We start from the raw sequence: 23,742 nt of genomic DNA, 5'->3' as shown, positions 1-23,742 counted from the left end.
TAATATCTTGGGAACTAGAAATGATGCAGAACCACTTAACAGAAAGTGTACAGATCAGCTTAAATACAGACCACAATCTCTCCCACCCTAAACATTCAGTTTAAACCCCCTGCCTAGGAGAATGTAGCACAGAAAGGAAATTGAGGGGGCTCAGCCTTTATGGCAGAGGTTTGTTTAAAACAAAATCGCAGTGGGAGGGGATCCATTAGGACTGAGGTCTCCTGGCAGGGGACAGAATGCTCTGCAGTTACTTTTTGTTTGAGACTTGCTTAAGAAAGTTATTTCACATGGTCTTAAAAGTTTAAATAGTCGTTATTAACACCCCCAGTACAAGCTGACATTTGGCCCTCGAGCAGATGCACAGCATGGGTGACTGGCTAAGAACGAGCAACCTGCAAAATGGAAAATTAGACTGTTGGGCTGGGGAGAGCATGAGGTGCTGGAGCGGGTTCTAATCGGAGCTGGTGTTAACCTCAGGTTTGCTCCCAGTCATCCCTAATGAAAGAATAAATGTAAAGAGCTTTCAATCAGCACCCTTTGATTCCTACCAGCGTTTCTAGGCAGTCACACAATAAGATCTAATTTTGTAAGGGAAGGAAAAGCAGGACGCCACTCGCGTTTGTACAGCTTGTTTACAATGTGACACCTATTTACTGGTGCATTATTTCCTATTACTCCCAGAGGATGGGTTTAATGTTTTCTTGGTGAGGAAATTTTCTGCATCGCAGACACAGATCATGGAAAAGTAATATTCCTGTGTGACAGCAGTGAGGTGAAGTCATGAATAATTTAAGGTTTTATGCTTTGGCCTCACCATCCCTTAGAAAGTGGAGTGTCTACTGCTTAGGCAGATAATTTGAAAATATGTTTATTGCTGTGGTTCTGGCAACTGAAGGAGGGAGAAGAGAGAGAGGAAGAGGAGGAAGGGGTGGAGGAAGTCACGCCTTACAGCCTGCAGTGTTGTTCCCACTGGAGGGTCACGCTGATGGCTGGGGCCGTTTCTCTAGGGGCTTCAGGAGGGTTCCTATGGCAGAGGGGAACACTCGCTTTCTCTAAGCTGCCGTGGCGCGTGGTGGAGCTTTGAGATTTCTCCTGTTTGCTTAAGATCCAAAATATACTCAGCAGGAGGGGATAGTCTCTCAATCACCATTTCCAAAATTCTTTTTTTAAAGCTGCTTCTCCAAAGTAGTGTGAGCCCCACCTGAAACACTTACTGTAAAAAGAGATTGTGCTTCTGGCCTGTCATTAGACACTGAGGAAAGAGTAACTAAGGCTTATTCTGTGCAAAGCTGCAGAAACCAGTTGCTGACTTTTTCAAGGGGGACTGCGTGTCTGCATGTAAATATATTTGCCTTAATCTGGGCCCAAACCATACTCCTGGCTAATACTGTGAATTCAGAGCAATGTACTGATCACTTCTAAGACTGATTTCAGTTTCATGACAGCAACCTCTGAACCTAATCAGTATTTTTACTGCTAATAGTTAAAATACATTAGAAGATAGCTAGCACTCCACCATTTTTAGTAGAGGAATGCTTAGCATTCGTTGATTAATCCTTATTTTACCATCTCTCTTATTTAATAAATCTAACAAACAGCCTGACCTTTGGGAGAAAGAATTTTTGCATTAAAGAGTCTTTATCATTTTAGCCAGTGAAATAAGATACATCCACAAAATGTAAAGGAACTAAATCCCCACAAAGAGCACAGGGGTACATGTGGAACAGATGGCTGGAGAGCCAGGAGAACAGGTTCCTGGTATGTCAAGTAAAGTATCTGAATTATTTGTGTTGATTTTTCTAGTAGGAGTATTTGAAAATATCTACTGACCTCAAGCCAAAATGGAAACTCTTAAACAGGCATATAAATGTCATTTTTTGATGATATAAATGCCATATTGTGGAAAGCCAAAACAAAGATGCCCAAATAGAGCAATTATTTAGATTGCTGATTATGTAGTTGACGTGATTGTGAAAGGTCACTTGTCTCTGGCTGAGGCAAATACAGACCTGGGATGATCTCATCAGCTGTAAAGCACGGTGAGGTCAGGTCTAGTTCATCTATGGAAAGAAGGCTTCAGAAGAAGAAAACCTCTCGAGCTGAATTAATGTGATGACTCTCTTTCATCTGAGTCATTACTGATCAATTGTTGCAGCATGCTGTTGAGGGCACTGCACCCTGGTGGGTGGGAGCTGCGGCACAAACAAGCACCAGCATTTTTGGCCATGTGCGTTGTTGACAGATGGGGTCTTGGCCCACTGGCCTGGTTCAGTTGCGCCCGAAGTAATTGCAAGCTCTCAGCCTGTACGAGAGCAGGTGCAAGTGGACGTGATTTCTCACATCTCCCACCTCGCGGTGCCTCGTTGTTCACTATTTAGCTACTACAGTCATGTTGCACTTGGAGATGGGTTCCCTGAACATTTAGTCTGCAGACGTGTTAATGATGCAGGCACTGATTAAACAGGAGAGTTTATATCCATAGGCTCCCGATGTTCATGTGTCCCCGATCTGAACGCTGCCTGAACTGGGCATTGTTTTCCATTCCCCAGAGTCAGGTAGCCAAGTAAAAATCTGGTTTTATTTGCAGACTTTTCGAGACCCTCCAGTCACTCTTCTGGTCTGTGTTCGGTCTGCTGAATCTCTACGTCACCAACGTGAAAGCCAGGCATGAGTTCACAGAGTTCGTTGGGGCCACTATGTTTGGGACCTACAATGTCATCTCCCTTGTTGTGCTGCTGAACATGCTCATAGCCATGATGAACAACTCCTACCAGCTCATTGCCGTAAGTTATCTCATTTTCTCTCTTTTTGCTTTTATTTTTCTCCGTGTGCCTCATCTGTTTGGCTTATAAGCAAGTGTGTATCTTCTGGGATGCTAGAGACTGCTGCCCCCAGTTTTTGACAGCAGATAGTTGGGATTTCTACTCACCAGCCTGAATCATGCTTGTGGAGGAGGTTTTGCTCTGGTTGTAATGCTTCATAGCTGGAAAAGGCTTATCAGCTGTGATCTGCCCTTGTCTTCTCCTGTAGAGTAACCTCACTGATCACCTTGTCATTAGCAGCTGATATACTTGGTAGCAGAGAGGGGATATACAGGGAAACCTTCCCACTGCTTCCTGATGTTTGGCGTTAACCTGGGGGGTGGGTGTATGTGGTGGGGTTTTTTTTTCTCTCTCCTATTACTGTTTTCTCATTTGAAGCCGTGTGTGTTGGAAGCCCAGTCCTGTAATCTCTTATTCCACAGTCTTCCCACTGAAATTAGATCATTTCCATCTGTAATACCAGCTCGTCTCCTGGCTGCTGACTCTATAGACCATAATCTCAGATTCCTGAGTAACCTCAGTGCAGGATGGATCTGAGCTGAGGCAGTTCAAGGATGCCAGTTGGCTGTAGAGCCAGTTTTAAGTTTAACTTTATCTTCATTTGAATTTTCCAAACTGGTCTCTCTACTGTAATCTCATTCTGTGTACCTAAAAGCCAATCTGTACATTGATGATTAAGTTTGTCAACAGATTGAAAACTAAAGCATTTTAGTTTTTACCTCTGCATTTTAAAGCTCTTCAGGTAAACGACACAGAAACAGTATGGAAGGAAGCTAAATCTTGTGTGCACAGTACTTAAGGTAAACCAGTGGGCACTTACCTTCCAGTTCTGACGCCTGGGTTTAGAGATAGTGACGTGATGGAAGTGTTACATCATCTGTGAACAGAAACAGGAGTTAGGAAAGTCATTTGTGTCCTCAGCTGGTCACTCAGAAGTACAGAGATGACTCTTGGATTTACTCTACAAGATATAGGGTAAAATAGAGGAAAAAAGAACCAGCACCAGCTCCCCTACTATTTCCATTCCCAACTTCCTGGATAAATCTCTGGGGAAATGTATGGGTGAGCTCCTTTCTTGGCCAAAGCACGCAGAGAGTATCGAGTTGTCTGCTTTGAACAGGTTCCACGACCGCTGTTGATCATCTGCTGATTCAAGTGGCTCCTAAATTTAGTTCTCCAGACAAACTGAGCACAGACCCAGTCAAACTGGTGATACTTTAGGACATCTGATCTTTATCACGTTAAAAAGTATGAGAAAAACTGGACCATTGACCTTCCAAATGAGCAGAAAAGCAGCTTATCACAAAGGCATCGCTGCTTTATCAGTCTACTTCAATGCTTTAAGTGCTTTCTCTTTGTTCAGTGCTACTCCTCACATTCCAGGGAGACTGGAATGAGGGGCAGAAAACAAAAAGATACTCTCCTTGGCCATTTTCTCCCATTCCCCTTCCTTTATTGTCATCAAATAGGCTTGTCACTGCCACAAAGCCCAAACCTAAGATTGGCATAAGAATAGCAGTATTTGCTATTCACAGGGATACAAACCACTCATCATTCTTTCCCTGAATAATTTGAGTGATGCAATGACACATTACGAACAATCCCACATGACTTAGAGAGACCCATCATAACAATTCACTGTAGTGAATGGGCCAGAGCAGGCTGTTGTATTCATGTTTTTGTGTACGGAGCAGTTGGAACAGTGAATTGCTCCATCAGAAAGTACCCTTGTGAGAGACCTGAGGGTGAAGGACTGAACTCACCAGGTAACCCAGGCTAACACACGATTCAGCATGCAGCTTGGTTTTTGAAGCTAATATTTCTGCATTGCTCACAGCATTCTCTCAGGGAGAAGTTTTCTTCATGTGTCTTCTAAGGGTGAACATCAACTAATCTCTTCCCTGAAGAAAACAACTCATTCATAAATGTTGAGCATTACAGCTGTGGGTCATTTTTTAACCTCCTGTACTCAGGTCTACCCCTTTCTGAATCACAGTAGACTGGTTGTTACACTGAGCATTTTTTACCTTGAATACACATGGAATGACTGTTCCAGGGAGGGAGGAGAGGAAAGGAGGGCCAAGAAGCCCTTGGAGTAGGGAGGAGGTCTTCTTCTCAAATACATCAATAGGACATCTTGTGCCATGTGCAGGACTCCGCAGAGAAATAAAATGAGCCAGACATCAGGGACGAGAGTGTGTCTCTGCTTTTTGATTTCCCTGCAGTGGAGTGGTCCGGACTTCTTAATTAATTCCACTTGTTAATGAGCCAGTGGCACTGCTGCAATGCAAACAGTCTTTCTCCCCTCCTTTCTTCCAGGGAAAAATACGTTAATGCATTTGTAGCCGTTATTCTTCAGGTCAGCTTCTCTCCGTTGTCTCATACATACAGGAATTTCTGCTGTGAGGTCAGGGAAAGGAGACCCTATGCTGCTCTTTCTTCCCTCTTCCTTGTGTCACCCAGCGTGGGGGTAGGGTCTGGGAGTTCCTGAAGCACTGCAGGCACACAGCGTGGAGCCACAGGGGATCCGTGGAAGGCTGAGCAAGGCAAGCAAAGAGTAAAACCTCCGCACAGCTTGGAGTGATTCCTGACTCAGAGAAGGAAGAACTTTTCTGGCATAATTTTTTTTTTTTTTTTTTACTAAGCTATTTCAGACTTCAATAAATACGTTTTTCTAGGGGTACCCTGAAGCAGTTTCAATATTGATTTTTTTTATACATCCCATTTTTCTTTTTTGCCAAACCACTGTCAAGAGCTGCTTATGGGAGACACTATGTTTCACTGACAAAGCAAACAAAATCCAAATGCACACCAAAATTTCCATATGCTTTGCACTGTTTCAATATGTGAAGAGCAGAATATTCTATGCAAGCAGCACAGAATGCAACTGGATGTTATCCACCGCTGGGTCTCTCATCATAATACCTTCCCAGATGTGACAGAAATACCATCACCTGATGAACAGCAGAGGAATATGTCTCCATGACAAGAGGAAGGACAATGGAATTTATTTGAGAGTGGCCAGTGGCTCCATCATTTTTTAGTGGCAGAAAGTAACAGGGAGGCTAATGAGGACAGTTTATGTGATAGACTGTTTCTCACTGGATTGCTACTTGGCTGCATCTGAATTTATACAATCCTTCTGCCAGTTGGTAATTTTTTCAAAACAACGTGATAGTGGGTGTTCCTGGGGCTCCTAGGGCACAGGTACGTTTTGGCCTTTCTGGTGCCCTAGGGCGCAGGTCCATTTTGCAGAGAATTAGCAATCTGTGCATATTTTCTAAAAGCACGTTTCTTGCGGATACATCCATGATATTCTGGGAAGTCATGCAGGAATTAGTCACTGGAACTGTACCAACAGTTCTGACTCTGCAGCCGCAGGAGCAATGGGAAGTGAGATTGATGGAGGAACAGCAACTAAGACCCACCTGCAGGAGGAAAACCGTAGGGCTGCGAGCTCCTAATCCCAGTTCCAGGTGAGCTGGAGCGATAAGCGGCGCACAACAGCACTGCAGCACTAGGCATCCCACGGACATCTTAAGGAGAGATGTAAGCACCTGCAGCTTTCAGATGCTTTAGGAAAGTACAACGATGCTTAATACCTCAGGGACAGCGTCGCATCAAAGTAGGGCTGAGAAAAATTACTTCTTCCTACTGTGCATGAAAGTGCAGGAGTTACAGCTCCAAGCGTGTGATACATGGTGTACCTGTGATGTTGGAATATTGTCTTCACTCTAGCAGGATGTATTAAGTGACAAAATTGTTTTGTACATTGTATTTTGCATCCTCCTGTTGGTTCGTATGCCTGTTATTTCAAGCTTCTTCGCCTCAGACGGCGGTTGCTGCAAAAGAGAGCAGCGTATTTGATTTTTTTAAGTGTATTTCTGCCAGTAAAGTGAATGACCACATTGAAACATAGCTGCCAGTGTTCAGCTGGGATAAATTAGGGCAGTGGACAGCAAACTAGGTGTGCAGTTTTAAATGATGGAATGAAATAGAGTGGATTAGCACATATTGTGGAGGACAAGAATGAAAACGATAAAGATTTTGAATAGCAAAACAAAAGCTGTACAGTAAACAGTTAGTATGTGCAGCTAAAATATGTGATCACTTTCAGGAAATTTTGCCTGTAAGTGTAGGGATGTTGTACGTGAAATTTTCTCAATTTTTTGCAGAGTAGAGAGCTTAAAAATTAAAGCATGGAGGAATATAAAGATTTTTTCCAGCTCCCTATTACATTGTTTCCAAGATGACTTTAGATTTCCCCCAGGAAATAGTATCAAACTTTTCTTGATCTACAAAGAACGAGAATTCTTCTAGTTTTCTGCGCCAGTTGAACTCCCTCAGCACCATGGCAGTCATTGCTACCCAGTTTAATTCACAACGGCAGTAGAAATTCTCTTCCCTACTGTGATCTATGACCCTTAGGACTGTCAAAAAAATGTTGCACCTCCTCTGCTTGCATGACCTGCACAGTTATTACTTGGTGGTTTTGCTAAGGAAGAATTTTATGAATCTATAAACTTAGATCAAGATACACAGCTGGACAGCCCCTGCGTGTGGCAGGTTTTGGGTGGCAGATTGTCACGCTATGGAAGTAAGGCCAGCTCCAAATCCTGGACTCAAATCTAAGCTATTGTAAAGCATCAGGAAGCGTTCATCTCACAAGCCTCATTTCAGAACCGCTGATTTGAATTTCTTAGGAGAAATTGAGATGTGTTTGTTTTTTAACTCTGTCATACAGCAGAAAATGAAATTATGCTCTTGTTATACTCTTGTTGCCAATATGAGCTGGGATTAACGTCTCTTGAAGCTTTTTGTGGTGTAGCAAAACAACTAGGCTCGAGGAAGGGGATGAAAGGGCTCTTTGGTTTGCCGGCTGAATGAAATATCACCGTTTGTCCCCTGGTTTTATGGCCCTCAGGGGCTCCAGCTGACCAGCACACACATCCTGCTGGTCACTGCCCATGTGCAGAACCCACGTTCTGGGGGCAGGTAACGTGCTCAAGTCTTTTCTTCATTCTACAATGCAACTGTAATTACCCAGATCTCAATTACTGCACTCTCAAAACTCATCTGTGTCATCAGTGATAATTAATTGAAATGGCAAATTATCCTGAACTTTCTCGGTACCTTTTGTGACATTTGGACAGGCAGATTTCTGTTACATTTCCCCATGGAGTGTGATACGCGTGAAGAAAGGCTGGACCCCTGCTCTCTCATTCCCTCTTGGATAGCTGTAGCACATCTCTAGAGGAGCAGGATTGATTCCCAAGGCTGGGTGCTCTCTCCAGGGCTTGTGACTGGCTGTGGGGGACTCCCAGCAGATTTTCATTTGAAAGTGAAGGGAAATACACTGCAGCAGTGGTGTGCCGTGATGCTACCATACAGCGAGAGGCCTTTGTGTGAAATTAGCCCCGGAGCCTCGCTCTAGACTGGCAGGCAGCTTAATTGCTTTTTGTTAGCAAGCTAAAGTATTCATTTGAAGGTGTAGAACTGTTTGTCTTTTTGCTGGCTTTGGCCTAATTACATATAACCCATGGACTTGAATCAAGTTGTTAATATTCATCTGGTGTTTGCAGAGCCTCTAAATGGAAGCACTCGATGTGCTCTGACTTCACATGCTGCATCTTTCTGCTGTTGTTAGACTAGACAAAGCTAATTCTCCAGCCTAGGGTCCAATCCTGCAAACCCCTGCTCATAGGAGTATTGTCAGCAGGATCAGAAGGCTAATCCTTTCTGTTGTTTTTAATCTTTGAAAACCCAGATCTTTATCTGACCCTGTGTACCACCATGGCCAGACCACTCTGGGGCTTATTCAGAAGAGCAGAAACATTACATTTAAGTAAAAAACAAGACGAGCTTGTAATCTGTAGACGACCTCTGGCTGATTTAAGATATTACAGGGAATTTGCTGGCATTTATATGGGTGGGTTCTGTTTTCTGGGGTGTAGTTAACACACCAGTGCCTCGCATGACAGGTCAATAATTCTCTGCCCATTACGTGCGAAGCAGCGCAGCAAGGTTTGCTCTTGCTACATGATAGAAGTTGAAGTATCCAGATGGAACCACATAGGTTGCAGCCCCCTGTGTTATCCCATCTTTTATTTAGGCCTGACAAGCTCAATTAGCATTATCTTGTGCTTCTGCATCGAGAAGACCTCTGTTAAAATGGCAGAAGAAAGGAGGAAAAGTGAAAGACAAAGGAAAAATACTACTGAGGAAAAAGCAGTGAAAGACTAAAAGGGATTTATCTGGGAAGAGCTTTCACCTGATATTGAGCAATGGGAACAGCTATATTAAGAATCCTCTGAAAAGTGACTTTTTAGATGCCAGTGCTTCACAGATTTGCTTTTCAACAAGCTGCTATCTAGCAAATAAGTTGATTCTGATTATATAGGTGAAACAGGATACATAAAACTCCATCTAATTAAGTGGGAAGACGTTTAATAACCTGGATGCTATGCTGTGGCTCCTTGTCTGCGTTTCTGTTCCCTGCCCTCAGCTGCAGACCCTGCTTTCAGAATCTGGGAAGAAACGGGGGCTTCATCTCCTGAATCAGTGCTGTCTGCACGGCTCACGATTCACCTGGAGACTTGAGCGATCTCATACATTCATAATGGTTCCCTTTCTTTTGGCTCAAGGATATATTTAAACGATCGGGATGTTTGGCAAAGATTTTTCATTTTTGAGCAATTTTTCAATTTTTGGCAGCTAAACTCGTGCGCAGCATTTAAGTGACTGTGCAAGCAGGGCGACTTCCAGAGGGGTCAGGCACCTGCTTCTCCCACTGGTGCTGTGACCTTTACAGGCTCAGTAACAGCCATAGTCCAGCTCCGCTCCGGCGCTGAGGAAAGGCAGTTTATGACCAGTCATAAAAGAGCAAAACACTAAAGCATTTGGTACCTGAATACATGTGCATGGTTTCATTGCTTAACTATGGAAGCTTGGGAATGATCGTGTTATTCTTTTGGTTACTTGAGGGAGGGATATAAGGGCTGTGTATATAAGTGCATTAAAAGGTTGTAAAGCCTGAGGAGATACAGTGAGGCTCAGAGCTTTGATTCAGGGAAATTGCAGTGACACATGAGAACAGCTCCCAGGGTCAGACCAGTAATGAATTTACTGTGTTACTACCCTTCTGGTCAGCTCGATGTGATCAGATATTCCGGTAAACATTTTTGTAGCAGAGGAGTCAGTGGCAGAGACCATCAAACGTGCTTTGTGGTTATTCATAATCAGAGATCAGATCTAAAAGTTACAAATGGCCATAAGTAACAAGTTAAATAAACTGTTAGACCTTTAAATACCTTTGTCGCAGCTGACATCACATTTCCCAGCTGAAATCACATCCTTGTACTGGCACAGACCGGATCCTGGATCTGAAATTCACACGTGGATCCAAACTGGGGGTTTTCTTCTTGGGACTAATTTCTTTTGGGGAATAAAAAAAAAAAAACAAACAAAAAAAACCCCGAAGAAATAAATAAGGAGGGGTACAGAAAAGTACCTGATTCTCCTTCATATCTGGCTCCCACCAATCCAGCAATAAATTTCAAGGCATTTCTTCTTCCTTGGAAGAGTCAAATCCCAGGCTGACCAGCTATACAGAAAAAAAATCAAAGATATTATTCTGGAAATAGTGCAAGTAGGAATGAGGCAAAATTCTTTTTTTGCCGTGGTAAAACATGGGTTAGACATACCTTCTCACTTCTGTACAGGCATGTGTGAATTACTTGATTTTGACCTGGCTGGAGGTAGTTAACATTATCAGCACAGATGCACCTTATCTCCCTGACTTTCAGCATGAAAAGATGCTCTTATCAGGCAGCGATAAAGGAGGGAGAATGGATGGCAGGAAGAACAAAGCCTTAGTGATATCTTTCTCATTGTTTCTTCCTGCTGGGGCTTTTTTAGAGAACTATTTGTCTGCATGACCTTTCTACTGCTCTGATTTATTTGACTATTACAATAAAAACTGAACTTTGTTGGAATATGAGTGAAGGAGGAAAAAAAAAGGTGTCAGTTCAAAGAATTTAACTGCACTAAACCCAGCACAATCCACAGTTCTCTGGGTTTTCTCAAATGTAATATTCCCTGGCCTTCTCATTAGCTCTCGTTGTTTCCATCCAGTATGCTGGTGGGAGATGAAAGGTAATTGATATCTATAACCTGAATGCTTGGTGCAGTGTGGTGCACTGCGAGCTATAGTACAAATTTTAATTATGAATATATTCTGTACATGGAAGATATAAATAGCAGAGATGCTAAAGCATGCATTTCCCAAGTGCAAACAAACTGATTCCCCAGAGCTGGGAAAATCAGCCCGCTCGCCGTACGGAGGTCCGTTTGGGGAGGCGATGGTCAGAGCAACAGCTCATCCGAGAGGTCTGCTGTGGTGTCGCCCAGGAGATCGCTTCATCTTGTGTGTTCAGAAGCCATTAGTGGGTTTCTGTTCCACTGCAAGCAGAGACTTACCGCATTTCCATGATTTCCAAGCCTCTGGCTATGCTCCAGAGATGGAGTCCTTATTATAAACTGTGCTCACCGTGCTGTATGTCTTGTTGACACTGAACTGGCCACTTCCTTGATCTGTTTGAAGTGATGGACCTGGGACACTGCAAAATTAAGGAAGCTCTTCCTGACTTCCTCTGTTACACTGTGTTCTTTATGGGCTCTATCATGACTGGGATCTTCATCCAGCTTTCAAGTTTTTAAGCCTCACAATCCCATTGATGGCTTATATGAAATGTCTGCTATGTGAAAATTTTGATTTGGGGTTTTTTATCTCTTGTGCTCTGTTTGATTTCCTCGCCTAAGGGTCCTGCTGCCTCCTGCCTTTTACCAGATCAGGATAGCTCTTTCCTGAAATCAAATCTTCACCTGTATCCTGGCCTGAGAATTCACTTTTCTTGTATCCCAGTGCTGGTATTTATATATGAGTATTTGCTTCATGAACATCCTTTTCCCTTCCTGTTCTGGAGCCAGGAAACGCCACACACCCCTGGCTGCCCGCACCGCACGCCCTGCCCTTGCCCGTTTGCCCATGTCGGGTGCTCATGCACGGGCATCGCTTCGTGGCTCTCTGGGCATTCCCTCACATCTGGCTGCTCCTTCGCTTCGTGGCTCTCTGGGCATTCCCTCACATCTGGCTGCTCCTTCGCTTCGTGCCTGCTGGTTTGTGTCTGCCGGGGGCTTGTTCTCCGCAGGGCACTGCCACACGCTCCTCTTGGAAGCCACGTGGGGCCCCCGCAGCGTCCCCGGTGTGACGGTCTGGGTGCTGGTCAGGACCCCGTCTGCTCTGCCAGTGCAGCGTGTGATTTTGTGCTAGAGAGCACTTTCCTCTCTTCTCTGGCTGTCTCGTTGCCTGACTGCTCCAATTGCTTTTCCTAATGCTAGATTGTCCTCCTTTAGTAATTTTTCTTGTATCATTTTTGAGATTGATCCTATTAAGTTCTTATCCTTCAGCATGTCATCCCCAGCTTTGAAAGCAAAGTCATTTGTTGTCAGCTGCAGCTGTGTTACCTATGCAATTAATTGCCTTTGTAGGTTCCTGATTTTTCTGATAGACTTTTTTTTTTCTATGACATATTTTTCTTTGAAACCATTTACTTCAAATAGGCTGCTTGGATTTTTGCTGCTCGATTCTCTGAGCTTGTCATTAAACCCCCAAGCTCTGCTGATGTTATTACCAGTTTGCCCAACGCATATTACAAAATTAACAGCTTTGAAACTGCACAAGAGTTGTCTGTGTCAGGTTCTGTAAAGATTAACTTTCTCCTGACCCTTTTTCTGCAGTGCTTTCTGTCCAGGGGACACAAGGGTATATTTCTTGTGCTTGAAAGCCATTGCTGATGTACTTTCTGTGCTGTTTCCTGCTCTGGGTTTAGCAAAGAGCAATAAAGAGGCACGTGAGATAGAAATATACTAAATACAGTTTAATGACTTCTCCTACACTTCCCCACAGAGCTAATTACACAGCCAAAAAGCACCTTTGAAGTTCCTGTGCCTCTCAGGCAACGAGTCTCCCTTACCCAATAGGCTGCAAATAGGATACGTGAACGCTGCATCTCCACCTTCCTTCCTAGAGGAAAGTACTAGAGCTTGGGCACTTCCTACTCTTGTGGGGCTGTTGCTGGCACCTCCTGGGACAGCAGCAGAGAGCAGTCCTGCTGCTCCTGATGCAGAAATCACGCCAGCTTCTGCCAGCATTCCTGACACAACGGGAAAGCTTCCCGTGCCTCCTTCCGAGGCGCTCAGCCACAGCCAGACAGCCTGGTCCTGGGGGCATTGTCACAGCCATCTATATCTGCATCTGACAGGCAGCAGCCTGATTTCCAGCTTAGCCCACTGACTTGTATAATAAAACACAAGAAAGGCACACACAGCCCTTTTTGTGCCGGCTGGGAACACGCGAGATATCTTTATATATTATTCCTTCCAAACGGGCGTGGGGAGGATTTGCATCCCAGCAACGCACTTAGAGGAAGGGGCAGAAGCCCTTGTGCACCTCTGTGTAGCACAGAGGAGCTTAAGTAATTGATTATCTTGTGATTGTTTTCCAGTGGAAGAGTTTGCAGATCTCAGAGTGCCAGCTGCCGAGCGGTGCCATCGTCCCAGCACTGTTTTAGCTGAGTGTTTGTGCCGTGGCTCTGCACCAGCCTAATCCAGAGCTGACCACAGTGTGCAACAGCAGGGAGCTGCCATAATCCATTCCAGCCTATCAGCCCTGAGCTAATGTAGCCTCAGGACTATCCCAGTGCTTCCAGGGATGCTAATTCAAGAGTCACGAGATGCCGCAGGCTTCCCATGGGACAGCCCTGTGCTTCAGCTCCCATGTGCTACGCTAAAAGTAACAGCGTTTTCCTCCATCAGCTTTCCAGCCACAAGGCAGATGAAATCCCAAACACGTGAAGAGGTTGAGGAATCCAGAGGCTGCAGCAGTGGTAACCATCTCATACAGAGACCTGAAACAGTCTCCCATTGCGGGCTGGGTCAGTACCGGCTGAGAAGCTGGCCGTTATTTGGCAAACTATGATCTAAACCATATGGCTCAGCAAGGAGATGGTGATGGAAATCTTTATGGAAAACATTTCACAAAATGTAAACAACAGCTTTCCTACACAGAGATAAAGATGGAGATTAATGCTTGAATTATCCTGGATAATTAGTGTAGCAGGTAATTATTTAAAATCTGGCACATCTGTGAATACATCACTTTAACTGAATTAGAAAATCCTCGCAACTGCTACAGTAAGATGGCTGCAGCGATCCCGCGGGGAAATCTTTATGGGAGATTAATTCTCACTTCAAATGGCAGAGATTTGCAAGAGGATTTTGTGGCCAGTATGACACATTCGCATTGTGATAGTAAGTGATACAGGCTTTTTTTCTTACAGAGAAGCACCGAGGGCTGGTTTCTTTGAGCTCATGTGTTCTTTGAGCTTGAGGGTTCAGCCCTCTTAAGAAGTAGAGCGTTTTATAGCTGAAATTATGAGAAATGCTTAAAAGAAAATGGTGACAAGAACAAAGGCAAGAGCAACAGAAGCTCAAAAAGAGGACAGTGAAATCCAAACTTGGATTTAAATTCCTAAAGCAACGAGGTCACACTTGCAAAGCTAGTGGATGCGTTTTCTTTAGCTTATTATAAATGTTACCAAGAAGTTGTCATCTAAGAGCACTGTATGAGACAGCAGAGGTCTGTGAGGATCCTGTCCTTGCTGCACAGCGGGTCTGCTCGAAGCTCCTCGCCACGGCGCAGCGCTGCAGGGCGCATGCATGCTGGCTGTGCTGGCTGTCCCTAGGAGCGGGCTCCAACGCACCATCTCCTGTGGTCATCTCTGTAACAATCAGTGGCTTAGTGCAGCATCACCTCGCAGCAGGCCTGGGCTCATCCCTCGCTGTGAAGCTTTGCCTGGTGCGTGGTGGCCAGGCTCGGGCTGAGCAAGGGAAGGGCCCTCGGGTTGGCCTCTCCCTGCACTGGTACTCAGAAGCTCGCTTTGGGTTTTCACCTACGTGCAATCCTTGCAACAGCTTTGATGCAAAGCAGGCTCAGACTCAGGCAGCTCCCAAAAATGTCACTGGGGAGATGCACCAAAAACCTGGAGGGCGTCTGGTGGCCCACTGGGTCACGTTCACAGCCAACACAACAACTTAAGTGTTCAAGGCCAGGTTGGATGAGGCTTTGGGCAACCTGGTGTAGTGGAGGGTGTCCCTGCCCATGGCAGGGGGGTTGGAACTAGATGATTTTTAAGGTCCCTTCCAACCCAAACCATTCTGTGATTCTATGACTGATGCACTGGCTGTAACTCAGGAGTGCTTCAGGTTGGATTGGGTATCGAAAGATTGCTGATGGTACTCTTGGTGCTCAACACAGGGAGGGGAGTGAGGAAGGCTGTAGTTTTGTGTGCAGATTTCACTGCTTACAGCACTAAAGAGAGCTCTAACCAAGAACATGGTGGTTTCCTGGCACACAAAGACATTCTCAGTAAAATTGAAATGTCTCTTTGCTTTGTATTTCCAACACAAAACTGCTGCCAGGAGCTCTCATCTGATTTGCTCAGGTTCTGAAAACATCACGGTGAATAATTGAGAGGCTGAGTTTGTAAACCCTGGGGAATTCACGGCAGCAGAAAAGAGAGAGAAAGAAAAGATAGTTTTGTACAGAGGGTCTGTCTTTTAAGAGGGGTGATATTGCACTTGTTGACTGAGACTGCACAGGAAGAACACAGGTGGGGCAGAAGGCAGCATCCACCAGCCTCACCCACAGACACTCTGAGATCAACAGGGATTTGTTCAGACCAACAGCAAAACTTCCCCAATAAGAAACTAAGTTTCGCAGCGCTGCCCTGCGCCTGCGTTCAGCCCCCAGTTGAGCCCACGTAGTCCCCTTAAGCTATTTCAAAATGAAAGAACAAAAAGAAAACCCTCTGTGCAGAAAAACTTTTTAGCTCTTTTCTTCCTTTCCTTCCCAGAAACTAATTTGCAATCCCCAAGCTATAGATTTGCCTTCTCCTCCTCTGCAAACAGCATCCAACATTCACTGCTAAATCACCTCTGCCCAGAACATGCCCTCTTTATAAAACGCTGCCAAGTCATTACACCTGATCCTACCCCACCACTGACACTGGACCTTTGATGGACCTTTGCAGAAGGGAAGGGTGGATTTATAACCTTCTCCAAACTACCCTCTCCCTTCTGACTCCTCAATAGGACATTTATGCCTACTTCTGTATAGACAAAAAACTTAAAATATACACGTTTCTATCCAAAACAGTGGTCTTTGCACTCTCCTTCAGCTACTGCCTTACTCTAAACTCTCCAGCTGCCCCAGATAGTGCTCTCGGTGTTGCCTGCACATCCTGAGAAAGGCTTACTCACAGCAGGGCTGGCTAACTCAGCACTGGTCTCATGCAGGTATTCCCCTACGGAATGCTTTAGATGCTTGAACCAGCAACACACCTCTTGTCTGCATCCTTTTGAGATGAAGCCACCATTGGGTTTTCCCTGGCAGTGAGCATGTCCAGAGGGAGCACAGAAAGCTGCAGCTCAGGCCCCTTTTCTACCCAGAGATAACTGATCTCCTGCCTGCCCCGTGGGCAGCGTGTCCTCCCCAGCCACCCGTGGCTCACCTGGCTTGTGACGCTCCTCGTTCTTCTGAGGACTGCTTCAACTGAAGTTGCCCAGGCCAGGAAATGTTGAGGTAGAAAGATGGGCAGGAGTGAGCCTTTAGGACTGAGCAGGGAGCAGCCAGCCCTGCCTCTGGAAGAGGCTGGGACAGCTCTGCCTCTGAGCAGCTCTTAGACAGGAGTCGTCCTGTGGGCTGGTTGTGGAGCTGGAAGCACTAACCCAGAGTCTGGGAAGAAGGAACGGCAGCTGCATGCCACCAGCTTGTCCTGCTCTCCCCTGGCTCTGCTGAGCTTGCTGCAGTCTGCGGGCAGAAAGAAATTAGGAAAAAATGAGCGGGATTTTTTGTTGTTGTTTTTGGTGGCAATTATTTCTACTGCAGCAAACTGCATTTTTTTACCACCCAGAACTTCATTTCCACCAGCATCAGCTTCTAACGCTTCACGGCGATGCTGCGATTTCCCTGCTTACGGGGTCTGATAATGCATGAGGCAAAAAGGGGCACTGCAGGCTGCTTCTCTGAGTCTACCTACGGCTTGAAAACAGCCCTTTCGGTGAGCTGGCAGGGGGTAGTAGTGTTCTGGGCTGATTCAGACCATCTGCAGAGACTAATGTGCTCCTGGGCCACTGAGGCAGTCGTTTGAAATGGAGAACTGCACATAATTTGAATACACAACTAAAATGGAGTTTAGCTGCACCTCACTGTCAAAATGTGAGCATATCTTACCCGTGTCAGAGCACTGGAGCGCAGCCGGAAAGCCAGTGGAGTAATTTTTTGGGCATGATGCTCAGCCATGTTTTATTAAACTCCCTGTCCTACACTTCAGTGCCTGTTTCTGCGAGCTGCTGCCCTGCAGCTCAGCATCCCTCACTCAAGAAGACTGCTTGTTCCAACCTGGTTGAAATCTCCTCGGAAACCTAAAATCCCTCATTGTTCTTTTCACCTACCTTCTGCTGTTTCTTAGCCTAGATCACCACGGCTTTGGTTTAATCTCATGGCAGATACTGGTAACGTAAATGCTGAACAGCTAAAACATCATCAGCTTAGCACTATATTCTGCAATGATAACAATGCACAAATTTACCATTTAAATTCAGTGTATTACTGTAAGCTGTGTTCAGCACTTCTTGGCTCGACGGCTTCAAACTATTTCCTTCCTTTTCTGTCTAATGTCAGAATTTCTGCAGAACGTACAAAACAGTGGCATTTTTTTTTTAACTTTAAAACTAGCACAAAACAGCCTGAAATCCATTTTGAATAGCTGCAGTATCTCTCTGAATCCAAGCTGTAGGTAGATGTCTCTGCCCTGATGTTGAAGGGAATATGAAACTTGTTCCTGGGCAGAACAGCCTGTTGACTCCACAGACTAGACTGGGGATTTGGGGATCACCATTTTGCAGGCTGTAAGGTCCATGTCTTGCACAGACTCAGTTTTCCTTTCCTGGTGACTGTATGGACCATGTACCTATCTGTGCAGCTGTAAAACGATGCTATCAACTTTCTACCTTTACTTTGTTGAGATGAAAAACACTAAAGCACAGCAAGCTAGCATGGTGATAACATAAATGAAAAAAACTCAAAAAACCAAACAGTAAAATCTCTCCCGTTTTGTGTAAGGATAATGCAGAGGCAAAATTTAAAATACAGCACACATAAAATGTGTCACTTTCTTATAAGAGCTGAACTAATGGATGCTTTAAAAACCAAATGAATCAAAAAACACTACGAAAGATCTTTTTCCAGGGAAGAATGTGAGAATTCATTGGATTTGGACATGGGAAACAACGGTTTGTGATGCTAAAAGCGCTAGCAAAAAAGCAAAATAAGAAATGTGTTTTCTTGCATCTTGTGTTGGTGAATAAGCACAGCCTCTGAAGGACGAAGCCAGGCTTTAGCATGTGAAATTCTTTTTGCTGAATATTGCTATCATCTCATTTCTCAGTGGCTGGTATTTTTACACTCTAGCTACATTTCACACTGGTTTTTAAGTACACCCCCAGCAAAGGAGATGGAAGAAGCGATACTGCTTTGCCTGCAGCTGGAGAAATCCTTTACTGCTCACATCACCTCCTCAGCCGTGGGCATTTGCTCCAGGAAAGCCTGCCTGGAGCTGTTGATAGTCTCTTTCCTTCTCTTGTAGGACCATGCAGATATTGAGTGGAAGTTTGCAAGGACGAAGCTCTGGATGAGTTACTTCGATGAAGGTGCCACTCTGCCCCCTCCTTTTAACATTGTCCCAAGTCCCAAGTCAGTCTGGTACCTTTGCAAGTGGATTCACAATCAGCTGTGCCCAGGCAATGACTCTGACAATGAAAAGAAGAGACACGAAAACCTCAAAACATTCACGGTAAGGAGCTACATGGTTTCATACTTCGTTTTTTGAGGTGCTTGTGTGTGTTCAGGATGGTGAGAGCCACTGCTGGGGCAGTGGAAGGTTGATGGATTGGAACTTTCCAAGAGCCCTCAGGAGCTCTAAAAGACAGGACTAACCAGGTAACATATCTCTGCCTTTCTCTTTCCAGGAACGGCACGCTGACAACCTGATTCAGAATCAACATTACCAGGTAAACTCTTAAGCACATAAAGTTTTTACTTGCTGTTTCTTCTTCCTGCTAATTTTCTAATACCTCGATTCTTGCTTGCTTCTAGAATGTGTCTTGGTTCCTCTAAGAGGATTTTGCTTGTCATGGATTAAAACATTTCCTCATTAGGGGTGGGATGGTTCATTAAATCACTCTTAGCCTTTCACCCCCTCTGAAGTAGTGGAAAACTTGCCAGGTATCAGTCTGGCTGCTGGAGTCAAAGGTGACATCCCCATTGCCATCAGAGGGACCAGGCTGTCACACCATCCTGATTAAAACTGTTTCTGCAGCATTTTTACACACTCTTGAATTGTTCCTCCCTGCTCTTTCTTGTAAAGCATCTCTAACTCAAACAGTGGTTGGGTTTTTCTTTTGTTTCGGACAGCTCAGGAAGGACAAATGGTTCCTGTTTTGAATTTTGCTGGTTTTGCTTATTCTCAGCCTGCCTGTCATCAAGTACTCAATAAAGCCAACCTACAAAGGGATGCAATTGTATTAAAACCACCAGTTTCAGAACTTGAATTCAGTGTGCTGTATTACATGAGCATAGAATCATAGAATGGTTGGAAGGGACCTTAAAGATCATCTAGATCCAAACCACCTGCCATGGGCATGCTGGAAGGAAAAAATATTCTCCAGAACGTTACGTGGTACATTCAGCTATACTGTTAAAAGCCATTAGTAATTTGTCATCCTTAAGACATCTCCTGCTTTTTAGAGAGTATTTTTATCTGAAGTTGATGTTTAACATATTTAGCCACCTTTGACAACAGACATTTGGTACTTTCTGACTTCACAGCACAGCTTATGGGTACCAACAGTGGTAGCTCTTAAAAAACCTCCCAGTAAAACCTTGGTGCAGAGACCATCTTCATGCTTGGTGCTGCTCAGACTTGTTATCCCTGTTTATGAAATGGGAAGATGAAGGGAAGGTCTGAAGTAGTCTCTTCTGCATGTAGAGATCAACCTCTGTGTATGTTGGCCGGCACAGATAGAAGCACAAGCTCAAAAGTACCAGTTTGCTAATATAAAGCCAGCAAGGAGGTACAGAAACACAGAGCAAAACATCTCATCTTACCAAAAATCTGTACGGTAACAACGAGGAGGGAGAGCCCTTAGAGAAGTCACTGAGGGTGCGATTCAGTCCTTCCAGCATTGCCCTCAGACGCTGCAGCAGCTTTGAAAGGAGTTTCTAACCTGCTGTTAGGGAACGCCCAGGCAGCTGGCAGCTCTGGTTTAATGGGAATGTGCATTGCCCCATGGAGTCCTGGCTATTCTTCAGGTAATTTGTTGTCAGCAGACCCTCCTTAGCTTTCAACTCCTCGATAAAAAAATCTTCAAACGGCAAACTCGGCCTATCAGGACACCCAGCATATACACATGAGATGGGTCATCTTAAAAACTTTCAGCAGCTGAGATTAAATACCTTGAGGACATTTAAGAACATCAAGAATTTTTTCTCAATGACTTCTACGTACGCAAAACCAGTACAAAATACCAGCTTGCTGTAGTTAACAACTGAGCATTCAAGATGGAAGGTGTATAACCCTTTTCAAAGGTTTGTTCTGTTTAAAAGAATTTTTAATGTTAATGCTGAGTGATTTTCTTTTTAGACAGCAGTGTCAGGACAGCCACTGTCGGTAAGAAGTGGGTGAAAGGCAGTAAGAGCAGAGTTTGGTCTGAGCCAGCAGTTGAATCACTCTTATTATTTCCTATTCCAGGAAGTGATAAGAAATCTTGTGAAAAGATACGTCGCAGCAATGATAAGAACTTCCAAAACCAATGAAGGTTTAACTGAAGAAAATTTCAAGGTAATTTATTATTCCTTAATAATAATTTATTATATTTACTCAAGTAGCCACTTGCAGAGTTTGCACTAACTTAAGATGATTTGTAACCTGCTGTGGAAATAGGACTATTACTGGAGCTGGGAATATGATGTGCATGTGGGCGTTTTTTGAGCAAAGAATGTTATTATTTGACTGTCTTCTCATATGATCACGTCCCAGATTTTAATATACAACATGTTACGTAGACAAAACCGTTGGAAAATGGTAGGAATGAAGCATCTGATTTAAGTCAGCATCACATTCCTAATCCTAACCCAGACAGAGCCAAAGGATGAGTCTGGATTCCTGGATACGAAGAACACTTACCAACAAAGTTAAAGTTGGGCCTATCAGCTAAACCAGATTCCTGCCATATTTCTAAATTTCTGCAGTGTTTTCTCTGTTCTATAACTGTCTGATTTGACTTTTTTTGGGGGGACTGGGCAGAGGGGGTTAGTCAAGAGGGCCAGTTCCACAGCCTTTGGAGACAAAGATCTTGCAAGGTCTCCCAATTCTCAGGATTACCAATACATTTGGGTTTTGTGTCTCCCTGAATAATGAAGATGTATGCGATATTCTTCTAAGTGTGATTTGGTATCAGCCATTTGCATAACTCTGACCAGCTCTCCCAAGGGAATGTGATCACTCTTTCATGTCCCGGATAAAGCTGCTGAGTGTAACTCATTTCTCCTCTTGCCCTAGGAATTAAAACAGGACATCTCAAGTTTTCGCTATGAAGTTCTTGACCTCTTAGGAAACAGGAAGCCCCAGCGGAGAAGTTATTCTACCAGCAGCACAGAGGTGTCCCAAAAGGATGAAACAACTGAGGATGGTGCTGGAGAAAAATGCAAAGCCAAGAGCGTGTCTTTCAATGTAGCCAACAAAAAAAAGGACTTCAATGTATCTGCGCTAATTAAAACGATGTCTGGGATCGATATGGTGGAGGAGAAGCCAAAAAGCAATGGGATCAGTAAGCGCTCCTTTGTCCGAAATGGAAATAGAGTTCAGAGACTTTCCAGCTCCAAGAAGGAGTCCTTTAAGAGACTGGGCCTGCTTTTCTCCAAGATGAACGGACACGTACCTGAACCAAATTCAGAACCCATGTACACTATTTCAGATGGAATTATTCAGCCACACTACATGTGGAAAGACATTAAATATTCTCAGATTGATAAAGAGAAAGAAGAGAATTGTTCCAAAAGTGAAATTAACCTCAATGAGGTGGACTACAGTGGGAACAGAAGACTTATGGGACAGAGCAAGGAGTGCCCTATGGTTTGTACCAGCTCCCTTCACTGTGCTTCCAGTATTTGTTCCTCTAATTCCAAACTTATAGACTCGTCAGAGGATGTGTTTGATTCCTGGGGAGAGGCTTGTGACTTGTTTATGAACCAGTGGAAGGACGGGCAGGAGGATCACGTTACAACTCGACTATAAGTAAAACTATCTTAACACTCGCTGGAAAACTTAGCCAATTATTTGTAATTGTTTGCTCTCATCTGATTCAGCGTTACTATTTCCTTTCTGTCCACAGGTGAAAAAAAAAACAACAGTGTAAAACTACGTACATTAGCCTATTTTATAGCCATTTGCACCTATTTACTTTTTTTTTTTTTTTTTACACTCACAAACACTAAAGGTTTCACCATTTTTAAGGTCACTATAAACCACAGGAATCCCTTTGGATGCAGCCTTAGTCTTCAAACCCCACAGATGTCAGACATGCTGGTGGCCAAATAAAGGATTTCTCTAGTGCTCCCATCATCATCATCCCATCACCTCTGGGTTATCGCTGCTGCTACCCACCACGAGCGGCTCTGCGTCCTGCTCAGTTTTCCTCATCAACACAACCAGCTGGTGAGCAGTAGCTTAGCAGGAGGCTGAGAATCATATTTAGAATCTTTTTAGAAAGGTTTTCGACTTACAACTGGCTTTTCATTTTCTTTAAGCAATATGACTTCTGATTCTTTTAGTTGTGTGTGTCTTTTTCAGGTGGTTTATTATATTAATACTGTAAACTGCAACTGAATGAGACCCCTTTGATCATCCAGCTACAATATATTACAAATTGCTTATTTACCTAATTCCTGTAAGAAATTCCCCCAGTAGGAATGAGAATGACCTTCCAGTTAGGCTGACAGTGGAAGTCGGCACCTGGCCTTGGTACCAGCTCCTGTGTAGATGAACTGATCCATAACCAGTTGTGGCTGCTTGAAACACAAACCTCAGTGTGGTTCTCATTTCTAATGGGCTGAACCAAAACCCAGCCCTGAGCCTTGCCCTTGCACTTCACCCCTCGAGCTCTGGTTTTTTTTTTATATTCCTAATCTTACTTCCACTGCTGCATTCATTTTTTGCTGCCTCTCTGATGGATGTCAGGCTTCAGGAAGAAACCCATCCTCCTGGTATATGGCAGGTGCTAAGAGAGATCGTCTTCCCTGGGCCTGAGCTGCGTTTCTGAGAAGCAGCCGAAGCAAGAGCAGCTCAAACTGCACCTGGCAGCCTGGAAAGTCTCTGCAGTTCCTTTTCTAAGGTGCAACAAAAAGGAGTGCAGCAGTGGATGTTCTCTTTTATTTCCCCATTGTGGTAGTGTCTGGACAGGGATAGCGATGTCACTGCTTTTGTCCTATCAGAGACAGCAGAAGATAACCCCAGCAAGGGCAAAATGGTTGAATTTTTAACAGTGATTTTTTTTTTTTAATTATTTTTTTTAAACAATGTGATACTTGAACTTTCTTCTGTGATGTTGCTAAGAAACACAGATGATTGGCACTTACTTACCACGACTTCAGAGCTGTTTCTAGTCAGCTGCTTTGTTGGAGGAAGCAAGTCCTGACCGGGAGCTCAGAAATGGCCTTCCCCTATGACAGAGCTGTGCAGTC

At 44.3% G+C, this 23,742-nt stretch overlaps 1 protein-coding gene across 1 annotated transcript in view; it reads left to right on the top strand.

The window, feature by feature from the left end:
* The window catches only part of TRPC5 (transient receptor potential cation channel subfamily C member 5), a 64,987-nt gene extending 42,690 nt beyond the window's left edge, over nt 1-22,297 (top strand). Inside the window, exons 6-10 of the mRNA XM_009977884.1 lie at nt 2,588-2,783; nt 18,590-18,796; nt 18,972-19,013; nt 20,753-20,842; nt 21,563-22,297. Coding sequence (XP_009976186.1) covers nt 2,588-2,783; nt 18,590-18,796; nt 18,972-19,013; nt 20,753-20,842; nt 21,563-22,297 — 1,270 coding nt within the window. The remainder of the gene's footprint in view (nt 1-2,587; nt 2,784-18,589; nt 18,797-18,971; nt 19,014-20,752; nt 20,843-21,562) is intronic.
* The last annotated feature ends 1,445 nt before the right edge of the window (nt 22,298-23,742 follow it).

The sequence above is a fragment of the Tauraco erythrolophus genome, chromosome 13 (genome assembly GCF_009769465.1).
Source record: "Tauraco erythrolophus isolate bTauEry1 chromosome 13, bTauEry1.pri, whole genome shotgun sequence".
NCBI lineage: Eukaryota > Metazoa > Chordata > Aves > Musophagiformes > Musophagidae > Tauraco > Tauraco erythrolophus.
Note: the sequence above shows the minus strand (reverse complement) of the source record. Positions and strands in the feature narration are given on the sequence as shown.